This window comes from Malaya genurostris, chromosome 1 (genome assembly GCF_030247185.1).
Source record: "Malaya genurostris strain Urasoe2022 chromosome 1, Malgen_1.1, whole genome shotgun sequence".
NCBI classification, from domain to species: Eukaryota; Metazoa; Arthropoda; class Insecta; order Diptera; family Culicidae; genus Malaya; species Malaya genurostris.
Window position 1 is genome coordinate 9,664,379 of NC_080570.1, and position 13,505 is coordinate 9,677,883.

General features: G+C 37.7%; 1 protein-coding gene across 1 annotated transcript; it reads left to right on the top strand.

Moving 5' to 3' along the window:
• Positions 1-6,967: 6,967 nt before the first annotated feature.
• LOC131431911 (small glutamine-rich tetratricopeptide repeat-containing protein beta-like) lies at positions 6,968-8,606 on the top strand. The gene is made up of 3 exons (XM_058597867.1): positions 6,968-7,507; positions 7,571-7,987; positions 8,055-8,606. The coding sequence occupies exons 1-3, from the start codon at positions 7,170-7,172 to the stop codon at positions 8,281-8,283; spliced, it is 984 nt and encodes a 327-aa protein (XP_058453850.1). The 5' UTR covers positions 6,968-7,169; the 3' UTR covers positions 8,284-8,606.
• The last annotated feature ends 4,899 nt before the right edge of the window (positions 8,607-13,505 follow it).

The window sequence follows — 13,505 nt, forward strand, 5'->3', positions numbered from 1 at the left end:
TAAACCTCATAAAACTATTTATCCCAGCATCCAAATCGTTGAAAATCAAGCGTCTACTCGCTATACTTACTCTAATCATCTCTCATCCTCGTCATAATGGGGTAACCAGCCACCAGTGCGAAGCATTCACTTGTCGAAACGTTATTTTTAATTAAAAACATCAATTCTCCAATCCCAACGCAAACACAGTGGCTCATATTCGACCAGCTCTCGGCACTCATATCTTCAACGTCACAACAAATAATCCTCAGGAAATCACCAACCGAAACCGACCGACCGACGAGATCCTGTTTGTTTTGATTTCCAGTCCAAAATTGAACCACTCAATCAAAATCCACCGCGTTTTGTGCTTCTCGGCAAATATTGCCGCCGACGACGATGACGACGAGAACATTAACTGTATCAACGTTGTTGTTCATTGACGAATTGGCATACTCTCTTTTCATCCGGATTTTTTGTTGTTGTCATAATAGAGACTCTTATCCTCGAACCAGCGTTATTCAAGCCGGACTGTAAAAAATACACATTCGACTGGAAAATGTTTACCCTGTCCTCGGCCACACGCCAGACTGCATCTCGATATGATATGGAATAAAAGCCAAGAGTGTGCTGGAGGTTTGCTACATCCTACACCCACTGTTCCTGCCGAATCGGATACGGATAACGAGGAGATAGAGACTAACCATTTTACTCGTACTATTGCCGACCAAAGCATTCGACATAAATTCACTTACTATTATGTGATAAGTTTGGGTTTTGGCCGGGAATAACGATATAGTCAGCAAAATAAACACATACTTTTCTGTCGGGGTTCCTCGGCATAATAAGGAAAAACTCGTTCGTGCGTTGAAATGTTTGTTTGCATATATTTTTTTTTACTGTGGGGATTCTGCTACTGATTTCAATCGAAGTTGGCCGGATAGTGCTAAATTGGATTCATCGTAAGTGAAATATTTCATACGGCAGTTTGACAGTTAAAAATTTCTTTTTACTTTTCTTTACTAACGAGCTATGAAACTTAATTGTTTCAATGGTTTTTACGACTGAAAAAAAAACGCACCTGCATTTGATGATTATCCATTAAAACTAATGTCTCTCCTTGACGACGCGGAACACGAAAACAAAAAAAAACAGAAACGGATCGTTGTCCAAATGTGCACAGTCATCAAATGCAGATTTTCCACCTCACCGCCGCCTTAGATCAGATTATTTCCTGAAAATCGTCATCAACCAAAGGGTTGCCGCTCGGTTTTTTTTGCTCCTCGTCCTCGTCTAACTCGTTCGTTCGTCGCATGCCGAGTGCCTTTGGAGTTTTTCTTTTACAAAATTTTAATTTCGTTCCATAATCCGCTTTTTGTGCTATTGACTGCAGCAGCAGTTCTTGATTTGCGTGACAAAAGTGAGGACATAGAAAGAAGAAAAAAAATGACAGTATCATTGTTGATAATTATTTTGCCCCTTTGTGCAGGTTTTTTTTCTCTTTTCATTTATCCTTCATAAAGGTGGAAAATACTTTTTCAAGTAGACTTTACTGCCACTTGTTTAGAGCAAGTTTAAATTGAAAAATGACAATTATAATAAAATTTCTATATCCCCCGCTGCCGGATCCCTCTCGAGGAAAGCACTACTTTGGAAATTCGTCATGTCCCCGGGACGGACGAATGGACACCGAATAAGGGGTTTTGATTAGATTTGGATCCAACCATTCCCGCCCACCCAAAAAAAAATGGAAGGGCATCAAAGCAACCTGTGGCATCGGTATGACGCGACCACTTTAGGGAAAATGAAATGCGGATTAATTTGAGTTTTCACGGTTGGCTGCGCTGGCAATCTCCGAGCAACCGAAAGGTTAGTCATTAATCATGGTCATCTTCGATGGGGTTTCGGGTAGATTGTGGAAGCAAAGTGGAATTGATGAATGCTCATCGTTCCGTCTTTCGTTTGTCGAGTTTGTTCCAATCGAACTACAAGTGACTCATTAGGATTTATGTGAGCGTGTGTGTGTGTGGTGGACAGGATAGGAATCGATTGACATTTCGTCCCTAGTGGGGGATGCACGCATCATTTATATTCATTCATTTGTAATTAAAACGAACTTATTCTCCGGGGGTTAGCTAAACAAAGTTAACAACAGAAATAAAAACCACTGGTTCAGGACTTAGTCGAGCGTTGAACATGAATACAATAAAACCTTTAGCAATACAACTTGACTAAAACCTGGTTATAAATTCATTACACCTTTGTCATTGAGATAGTTGGAGTTTAAACCGATGTATCAAACGCAAATCATTCGTTCTAATGTGAAAAACTTCCTTAAAATCTTTGACATCGCTTCTCACTTCGAAAACATTTTCGCAAAGCAATCCCGGGCTGAAATTGGTGTAATATAGAGATAGAATAATAAAGAGTGATTTTGCTGGTATCTTTTTGGCAACACTGTTCTTGAGAGATTACGCGTGAATCATGTTTTGTTTCATTGTTAAACTAGTTCAGTTTGATCTATATTTTAATTATGAACCACTAGTAAAGAGCTTTGATTCACAATTTTTTTCTTGATTCAATTTCGTCTCTCATCCTGAATTCCACCCACCAAATTTTTAACAACCGATTTTTCTAGTGCTGTTTTCACACAAATTGTTTTTAACCCTAGCTTTGTTTTAATAGTTTTTGGAATGTTTGCGCGGTTAATAATTACCAATCCGTTCCATCCAGTGAGCATTGTCAAGCAAAAGTTCCAGTTCTCTGAAAAGAAAAATCTGATTACAATAATATTTAATATTCAGCAATGCACAACGAAAAATTCCCTGCGCCACAAACAATTTAACATTTTCTCCTTTGAAATCGAACCAGATAGCCTCTGTCTTGTGTTATCCACCCTCGGCTTTCAGTATTTCGATCGAAATCGTCAGTCAGAAAAATAAATGACAAACATGTGATGCGTGAAGACATTCTCCTCGGTGCATAGGTACGTGTGCCACACGCGTCACCAGTGAACCCTGTCAGTTTCTGCGAAACTGATTGCAAAAAAAAAATGGAAAAAAATGAAAACGCTTATGTTTACATGTTTTGACAGCTTGATTTCTTCTATGCCATCGCTCTTCTAAGTGATGCGCGATTGATGACCATTCCGCGGGATGGTTGAATGCATGTGAATGCTAACCGAAGAGAGAGAGACGGACACTCGTTTCAGTACGCTTCATTTAACCGTTGATTGATTATTATCGGGTAATGATCTGTGGAGGAGGAGGCTGAGGGTGGTCATCATTGTGTTCATTGTATCAACTACAATGGAGGGAGGAAAAGGTACGTCGAATGTAATATGACATATTTTAGAAGGGTCAGTCAAGTCGAGTTAGCCATGAGAAATTGATCCGATGGACGGTCTTCTGATTCCTACGTTGTTTCCTGGACGAACTGGGCAATGCATTCGTACTTGACTGCTCGTTTCTGAGTGCTCGATTAACCCGAGTGGTAGTGACATTTTAGGTGTCATGGAACTTACGGAGCATTCAGAAAGAATGTCTGGGCGATTCATGCTAAGAAACTTGCAAACAGGATTTATTGTAAAAAGTCTTTGTCTGCCTGGCTGGATGTTCAGATAAAGTTTATTTTTTCGAAATAAAGTACAACCTACGACTTGTCATTTGAACCTAAGTTTGTGAAAATCGCTCGCGCCATCTATGAGAAAAGTTAGAACATATATTTTCATTTTTTGCCCCTTTTACCACATAACTCCGGAAGCAGAAGTCGGGTCCAAACCTTCCATTTAAATTTAAGTTTGTAAAAATCGGTTCAGCCATCTCCGAGTTAGTGTAAAAAAACGTTACATACACACACACACACACACACACACACACACACACACACACACACACACACACACACACACACACACACACACACACACACACACACACACACACACACACATTTTGCGTACTCGACGAACTCAGTCGAATGGTATATGACACTCGGCCTTCGGTTTCAAAAGTCGGTTTTTCACAGTGATTGCATAACCTTTCTATATGAGAAAGGCAAAAATGTGGTAAAATTACATTTACAGCGGCAATAATTTGATTTTTTTTAGGTGTTACATCAAAATGATTTTATAATAATTCTGGCATATTAAGGAAAATAAATTCCTGCCGGGCGCGGGATGCATCGGGGGAAGGCTTCGGTCAAGTTTCACCGGATCTGTAAATGCCGTCTACGTTGCTGTTTGTTTTCCGGTTACGAGAATCGCATTCTTTTATTCAGATGTAAGAATTTGTTGATCGCTGAAGGAATTCATATGTTATATGGTATAACTTTGCCCCATTGATTCCTAAACATACCTTATCAACTTAAAATGTATATGAGAAGAGATATTCCTATGTTATGAGCTTCGATTGTGAAAGCAAAATAATTTATTAATCTCTGTAAAAGCGCGTGGGTCATAATCAAGCCAACAAAATAATCATGATGTAACATGGTTTTATCAATTGATGAGTAAGAAATGACAGTTCAACTAACTTCGCTTGGAATTTCCACCAACTTGCAGGTTAGTGTTGCAACCTCAATATAAATATTTACCATGCGTTTCCGCATTTACTCAGTGCGAATTCAGATTGGAAGCAGAAAAAATACTTGCTATAAATAGTCAAGGATTCAATCCTTGTTTCATCAACTTGCGTACAAAGTTTCATGCAACAAATGGAAACGTTTGATTCAGATTCTATCATACCATAGAGAAAATCCAGCGAAACCTGCCAGAGTTGCCACTTTTAAAAATTAGAGGGTTGTATTCAAGACACGACCGAGCACAATAACATTAAAAATGAAACGTTTCTGGGGTCTTCATAATAAATACAAAAATAAAGATGATAATGATGATGATACACTAAACTTCACTACACTTTAAAGTTACTTGAAAGCTCAATTTTAGATACAAACAACCTAAAGATTTAAACCTGAACAATTGAAACTATTTTATTTTATGATGATAATTTTCGAGAAACGTACAAACTTATTAATTTGATTTGACTTATATCGTTTATTTACCCCCAGTTTTAACCTAATAATGGTCGTTCACTGGTGGACTTATTAATTTTATAAACAATTAATCGATCCAAGAGAATGTTGCACCAGTAATCTCAGTAATGGTGTAATTTTATTAATCCTTCAAAATCGTCGATAATCTTCGGAAAGTGTCGGTAAATAATATGGCAACAATACGAGGAAGAAAACATGTGAAACAGCCCGCATAGAATATTTAGTTACTTACATTGATTTTCGCTTTGGCATATTAGGAATATACGGAATGGATACGCAACAAAATTCCGAAATTTTGTTCATATTGTAACTAGATGTTATTAACACATGAATAAATATTGTCATAGTTACAACGCGTGTAGCCATCAGACGCTTATTGTTTTGAAGCAAATAATAATTCAACTAAAACTGGTCATTAACTAAATTCTACGAGGGTTCATATTCAAACGATACATGTAAAATCGCAAGTAAACTTACCTTGAGTTTATCTTTGATACATGTGGGACAACAACTTGTTCAGTCATATTGTCACGTTTTGTTCGTATGGGAATGGAGATTTAAGTATGCAAACCGATCCGTTGACAAATTAAAACATTTTTAAGCTTACAATATTGAAGCTTTGGAATCATTTAAATTAGGAAAATCCATTAACAAATCATCGAGGAACAAGCGCTGCAAATTAGATCCGGAAAATCTATCGCTGATAATTCTAAATTGGCCTGATAGTTACCAGAGAACCAAAATAAAATACTCAATTCAAACCAATTTTTCAATGGTATGCAATTGAAATATTCAAATGACGTTATCTCATAAGTTTAAGTTAAATGTTTCCGAATCGATTAGTTGTTGAATTAAATAAATCCATCAACAAATGACTGAGTTATAAGCGTTCAAAATTATGACAGAGAAATGTTACGCGATTAGTTTAGCATGTTTTAAACGACACCCAGCCTCGGGAAGCGAAGTGTAAGGCATTTTTAATGGCAAAATCGACCAAAAATTTGCTAAATACATGGGATATTTCAAAAGAATCGGTAACCACGCTGATTCGGTTCTTCAATAGCTAGATGATATATAAGATACTCAAGCGAACACGGTGTTGCGCTGACAGTAGGAAATTTCACCAACACATAATGCAAAAGCGACAATCCAGCAAGTGAACGCATATAAAATCCAGTCATCAGCTCACTGGACGAGCTACTTGTTTCATTCACAGTCAAACATCAACTAGGTAAAGAAATATTGTGCAGCCTGTATTTATAGATTTCTCTTCATACTAGGCATAACGATACGGTGTTTTTTATGCATGACGCAAAGCCTCCTATGCCGAACAAAAAGTTGACGTCATTTTGTACAACAGGGATTGGTGGATGAAAACATAGGTCGATTCCAACCATTTTTTCAATAGTACGCTATTGAAATACTGAAACGACGTCGTCATACATGTTTAAGTTAAAAGTTTCCGAATCGATTGGTTTTAAAATTATAACAATCCTTCAACAAATGACCGAGTTATTAACGTTCAAAATTATGACACAAAAAGGTTACGCGACTATTTTTGAAACTTTTAATTGACACCCGGCCCCATATAGTGAAGAGTAAGGCATTTTTAATGCCAAAACTAATCCATGAAGAGCTGATAAACACAGTGCATTATGCTGGGGCTTTCCAATTGACACAATTACACTAACATGAAATTGAGAACCGAAGCTTGTTTTGAGATGATACTTTCAGCAGGAGCTGTCAAATCGGTAGGATAATTTTTAATTACTTCACCTTTTGACCGATTTCTGATAACACCGGGTAAATTTATTTGAAAAATCATAGTACAAGTGTACACTACTACCGATATGACAATACGAATATTAGAACCAAATCGAACTCTCTATTATGTCCTGGCATCCCTGCGACCGGCTGTCATTGTCATCCATGGTAATTTATTTCTCCTGTCATCCCACGGCTGCAGTCGATCAGCTCATTTTTGAAGTTTGCCTGGTATTCGATGTGCTTGAACCCGTCATCGGAGAAAATAATCCTTCCCACTTTGAAAGCGATCAATTTGAAACGGTGTCGAACGTGCTACCGAATCAAATCAAACATAACACGGAAAACTTTGTGATCGAACAAGAGCAGTGATAATGAGCGATATCGAGGCGAAATATTTTGTACGTTCTTTCATACGCTTTCTCAACAGTCAGCTGGAGCAGCCGAACTTCAGTTCCGATTCTCGGGAAAGTCTCGAAGTTGCCATTCAGTGTCTGGAGAATGTGTACGAAATTACACCGGAGGAGGGTGGTGGAGAGGGCGGCAGTAGTCAGGAGAATCCATTAAATCACATCGATCTGTTCGAAGTGTACCGGGGCACGTTCACAAATGTCAGCCCAGAACGTAAGCAGGAAGCGGAAAATTTGAAGAACGAAGGAAATCGGTTGATGAAGGAGGAAAAATACCATGAAGCTCTCAACCTTTACGGAAGGTAAGGTTTTATCATGTATCGAAATGGAAGGTAGCTTTATTTAACAATCGCATTGTCCCACAGAGCCATCAGTTTGGACGCCACCAATCCGGTTTTCTATTGCAATCGTGCAGCAGCCTACAGCCGCATGGGAGATTACCAACGAGCTGCGGACGATTGCCGGATGTCCCTGCGCTATGATCCGAATTACAGTAAAGCCTACGGTCGTCTGGGGCTTGCCTATTCGAAGATGAACTTGCACGATCAAGCGTTAGAAGCGTACCAGAATGCTCTTCGGATCGAGCCGGACAATCAGGATTATAAGAATAACATGAGTGTCACCCAGCAGCGACTGGAAGAACTTCGGTCGGCTCCGGGCGGAGCTCCAAACCTTCAGGCCACCGCTGGTTTGCGCGGAATAGATTTTGCCGCTGCTTTCAATAATCCAGCCCTGGTTAGCATGGCCACCCGGATGATGCACGATCCGGCCATCCAGAACATGTAAGTTTCACTGTTTTTTTTCGTTTAGATGTTTTCGCAAGTGTTACAAGTTTTCTTTTCCGCTAAGGTTGGGTCAACTGAGTAGCATGAATAATGTCGATGCTTTGCTGGAAACCGGTCGACAACTGGCAATGCAGATGACCAACGAAAATCCGGAAGCCTTTGCGAACGTAATCCGACAGATGGAGCAGAGCGGTGAGCTTCCACCGGAAGGAACTCCCGGTGGTGAAGGGAGCCATCAAAACGGAGGCAATAATAACGATAACCAGCAGCAGCCACCTCCAGCGAATTCCTAATCTGTTTCGTTACTTGCTCATGCCGAACGGATTCCGGATGGGAATTGTGTCGTCCCTCTTCTTGTGTCGAGCTAGAAGCTGGTTTTGTGTAATTTTCCCTACATACTGTTGGTTGTAGGAAAGGCGTAATACCATACAACTTCCCTTGAAAAAGAAAAACAGCTACATTTATTTCCAGTCATTGGACAGATTTTGAGTACTTGTCAACATCTCGACTATAACTACAAACTTTAACCCGCAAACGATGTTGATACGACTTTCATTGTTTGTTTTAGTTGTCTAATGGATTCAATAAATCTTTAAAACTAGTAACGAAAATGCCAAAATAACCCAAAAGTGTTTGCTTTTGATCACATCGCCATACAAGCTTCAGTTTCGGATGACATAAGACGGCATCTCGTTTGACATTGTATTTCTTAGGGTCACGCATGTTTTTTTTTTTTCATTTTAGAGGTGGGTAATACTAGCGTCAGATCTTGGGTTGTTGGCTGAAGGATAAATGCAGCTTCAACCATTGCCCTACTCGAGCACTCTGGAATCGAATCAAAGCAAAATCGTCGACATTGGATGGGTTAATCGGTTAGTGTCTCAATATGTAACAAACAGACTACAATTGGTCGGAATTTTAGCCATGGGCGATGATAAAATTAACTACTAGATAAGGTCTACAGTGCAAATGACAGTTTCTATTTGTTTATTTTGTCTTTCGATTATTAAGTCATATCGGCAGTCCCTTTCTCTAACACTTTACATTGAACAATGACTGAAACCATCAACTTTCGATCTGCACTTCAGAATCAGTTGGAAAATACAGGAATATGTCGTAATAATTGTCATTTGAACTAAGGATCTTTTTTAATGTTCGTCGAGAAATGTAGTCTAAACTTTAATATATCAATTGTGTTTAAACATAAACAACTAATTCCAATTATTTCGCACCAAATACATGTTACATACCACTTGCCACGAGTAATTGTGATCATAATACCCTGAAGATGGAGGGGTATTGATTTCGAAACGTTGATGAATTCTACGCAGTCTACCTGGATTAAACTCCGCGCGTAGGGCTTTTTTATTTCTCAGAGCTGTATTATGAAAACCGAAACATATTTTGTAATGAAATAAACTGACCAAAAATATGAAATTCTAATAGATTTGAAAGGCATTCTTACCTTCGCGATTTCTGACAGTTGCATGACAGATACAATACTGGTTACCAAATGCGAAAATTTTACAATTAGAATCTGTTAGACTGTAGACCTACACTAAACTGATGATATTCACTTCCGATTGGCATATTTCAACATAAAGGTAATTCTAATAGTTCTTTAGATAACATTTGGAAGGCTGATCTTGTATTATGATCCTCAAGGTTGCTCACTTTTCGTTGTATTTTGCTCCAATGCAAAAGACCAACACCAGTTTGTCGCCATCGTTCTGTTTTGAAGCGAAACTGACTAAGCGAACGTCCCGCAACTAAACTACCGAAAGTTCCGATTGATTCCAAACGGAACCAATTTTGGTTTCAGAGCTTACTTTTTACGTGATTTCGTTTGTAGTTTTTTCACAAAGTAAAGGTCTTAACGACCATAATAAATTAGGCGTACTTGATTTCTTAATTCGTATAGAAACATGAAATATATTTAGAAAAACACTTTTAAGCAAATGTGGGTTTTTTGCGGTGTTAAGAAATTCGTTACTCTCGTAACATTTAAACGACGATTTAAATCTGTATTTTTTAGAAGAAATAAAATACAGATTAATATGTATATATGGCAACCCTGTTTCGCACGGCATATTTCGAAACGACACCCATACTAGTATAAAGATGTGTTCTACATAAATACTTTTATTTACGCATTACAGTCGCAATTGAATGTGTTAGTGACGGCGCAAACGTTTTCAACTTCCATTTTGATGAATCTGATGCTTTTGATAAGAGATGGCCTTAAATTTCCATGATCTATGGGATCTGCATTTAGATCTGAGATGAATCATGGAGTGTACACTCGGTAAACTCGGTAAACTCGTTCGAAATTTGACTCGATATTAATTGTAATTTCCAATTGGATGGAATAATCCATTTCGGGCGGAATCACTAGCTGCATTTGGAATTCACAATGAATTCCGACTCAAATTCTGGACAATTTAACTGCACAGGTCTTCGATGTTGCTCTCCCGTATGACTCGCTTCGACAAGTGTTGCTCAGAAAATGATGGGAAAAACTGTTCATGTTTTATCTTTTATATCGATGCAGTTGTACAGTAGCAGGTATTTTGTTTTCTTCCTCAAACCGCGTTCTGATTGGTATGGGTCAAATCAGGCAGGTTTTCCAATAGTGTACTATTTCGATACTATTGGTAGTTAGATTCTACAGATCACTGACCTATGAGCTTTCAAAATACGAGAAAGGTAAACACGCGTCATATATTCTCCTCTCTGATACCAAACATTTCAGAAAAATTTTAATTTTGAATTATTTTAGATTATGTCATACACCTACAAATTTTACTATAAAATCATGATCATATTTCCGATGGCATGTAGCAAAAATTATGTCGATACGTTAGATACAATAAGAGATATTCACGATCAAAAACTCATCACTCTCTCAGGAGGATAAATTTTGAGAAGGCACCGCATAGTTACTTTACTAGTTACATAGTTACTTTGTATTCACGACCAAAAAATAGTGCCGTTTTTTACCTTTTTTATAAATATAAAAAATAGGTATAGGATTCGCTAAAACTTTAGAAAAATTTTCAGAGGCCCGGACAAGCTTTAGATTGTTAAAAATTATTCATTTTTAACAGAGAGATAGATTTCCTCCTATTCTAGTGTATAGTGGTTCCAATTACTCCAAAATGCGTTTTCTGTTTGCGCTTCTGAAGTTGATTTTGGAGCCTAAATGCCTTCAGAAGAATTTTCGACCAAGAAGTGAGATAAAAATTAAAATTTGTTGAAGTTGTAGACCATATTATTACAAGAAAACATTATTCTGAGCGCTCATGATAAAGCGATGTCTGGATGCAAAGTGAAACACGATTTTGCATACGCCATTGAAAAACTATGTACAGCACTTGAAAGACTGTATACATCATCCTTTTTCGTGACATTTTGTGTAGTGAGATCAAATTTTTTGCCTTCTCAGATATAAAAGTTATACAATCATTGATAAAATCAATTTTCGAGTCGATCAGTGTTTCAAGATTACCAAATGTCAGAGCAAATTCAGCAGCCGCCAGATTCATATAGGTGGCCGCAGCCCAGCTAGTGCTATCGTAACCAACATCTCAGTCCTTCGGGGCCATCAAAGCTAGCAAGTCAGTGAGAGCAAAGTAAACAAAATGAAGTAAAATACAACACTTCATCGATTGTGAAAGTCAGTATTACAATTTGGCACCGCACGTTTCATAGCGATATCACATTTATAATCAAACATAAAAAAAATCAACTTTCACAGCTAAATATCGCAGATATTTAGCAACAACGAACTTATATACTTCTTCGTTGTTTTCGTCTTTGCGGAAAAGATGATGGTCACAAAAACATGGCGGCCTAGCAGGGACTTGGGTGGCCGTTTTAGTTTCATTTATTCGAACAGTTCTACTGTCAAATTTAAACCTGGTATACGCTGCCGTTCTATTTTTTCTATATTTGAAACACAGATAAAACGCTACTGGGGTTGCCAGTTTATTTTGTAAGAGCAAATTCAGCAATTAAAAGTGCTATATGGAAGATCTATAATAGAACAGAAACTGGAACAAACGTGTCCCCAGCAAGCCGTTCTAGTTTTATTTATTCGACCAGTTCTTCTGTCAAATTTAAAACTGGTCTACGATGCCGTTCTATTTTTTGTATATTTGAAACACGAGGGAAACACTGCTGGGGCTGCCAGTTTTTCTTGTTATAAAATCCAGATTTAAATTTTGTAACTGATATAACTTATGCATCTTGAGCTAGAACACTCCTGAACGTGTCCTCAGTTTGTAGGTGAATGTGTGTATGTGCTGCATGCAACATGAAGTAACGTTTCTCGAAGTTGGCTGAACGAATTTTCCTAAACTGAGATTCAAATGAAAGATCTCCTGGTTCTATAACCTGCTGATGAATTTCACTTACATCAAACTTCTCAATTTTCTCAAAGACAGCATAACCAATTAGATTCAAATGTCAAGTCCCATCGACAAACCTAAACTCAAACGAATAGAAACTACTGGATGATATGCGTAAATAAATTAAAATAATTATTCACGTGGATGACTGATCCATCTAATATTCAAATGATAGATTCGGTTTTCGATCCTTGAAGTAACCCAAAAAATTTAACTTGGAACGTACTCTGATTTTTTAAAGATGGCTAAACTGATTTTAAAAAATTTCGAATCAAATGAAAGGGTTGACAACCGCTTAGAGGAATTAAACTGACTTCGTCTTCGAAAGTATTGGGAATAGAGGAACTGAATCGTTTTCCCGAAGAATCCCAAATCGAATTTCACGAACAAAAATTCAAATTAGAAGGCTTATAACCGAACCGTTTTAGGTCATCCCTAAACAGAGCTTAAAATTGTCTCGCATTCTCAATGAAAGAAACCATTTCAACAGCCTCATTTTCAATATTTTACTGTTTCATTCGTAAATGACCGACACCAGAACAAAATGAAGAGAGCATTTTCGTTTCTCATCGAAAAAAATGAGAGAGTATAATTGCCAATGTCACTCTTTCGTCTATGACAAGATGAAATTTAACTAACGCCTGAAGGGATCATCAGCAATATTTCAATTCTCTTTCTTTCATCGATGTACTGAAAATCGGTGACGTTTGGCTATAAAGTGTAACTAAAATATGACAAATCGAAGTGATTACATCTCAGAACCTCTTTGGAAACCAAAACTACAATGAATTCGAGCACTAACAGGTGAAAATCATTGTGAAACCTTTTTTCTGTCTTTTTCGATTCTCAAAGCTTCGGTTGAATACCGAAATGACTGAAAGGGCAAATGAAAGAAAGAACTGAATGTTGAAACTACTGTTCCGCTTATGTCATTGACCGGACATGGATTTCGTTCTCATAGTTTGTCATTTTCGTCTATTTTGAATGTGTGTGTGTGTGTGTGTGTGTGAGTTCCCAAAGGTTGCTATTGAATTTCATCATGCACACCGTCATTTAGAGCGACGATGCAAAAAAAGATTCTGAATTCTTCTAGATTTGGCTCAAAA

What these genes read in the sequence shown, in the direction of transcription:
- LOC131431911 (XM_058597867.1), top strand. Translation starts at nt 7,170, where the DNA reads ATGAGCGATATCGAGGCGAAATATTTTGTACGTTCTTTCATACGCTTT. An exon ending in GCTCTCAACCTTTACGGAAG is followed by an intron (nt 7,508 to 7,570) that starts GTAAGGTTTTAT and finishes ATTGTCCCACAG; the next exon opens with AGCCATCAGTTTGGACGCCA. An exon ending in GATCCGGCCATCCAGAACAT is followed by an intron (nt 7,988 to 8,054) that starts GTAAGTTTCACT and finishes TTTTCCGCTAAG; the next exon opens with GTTGGGTCAACTGAGTAGCA.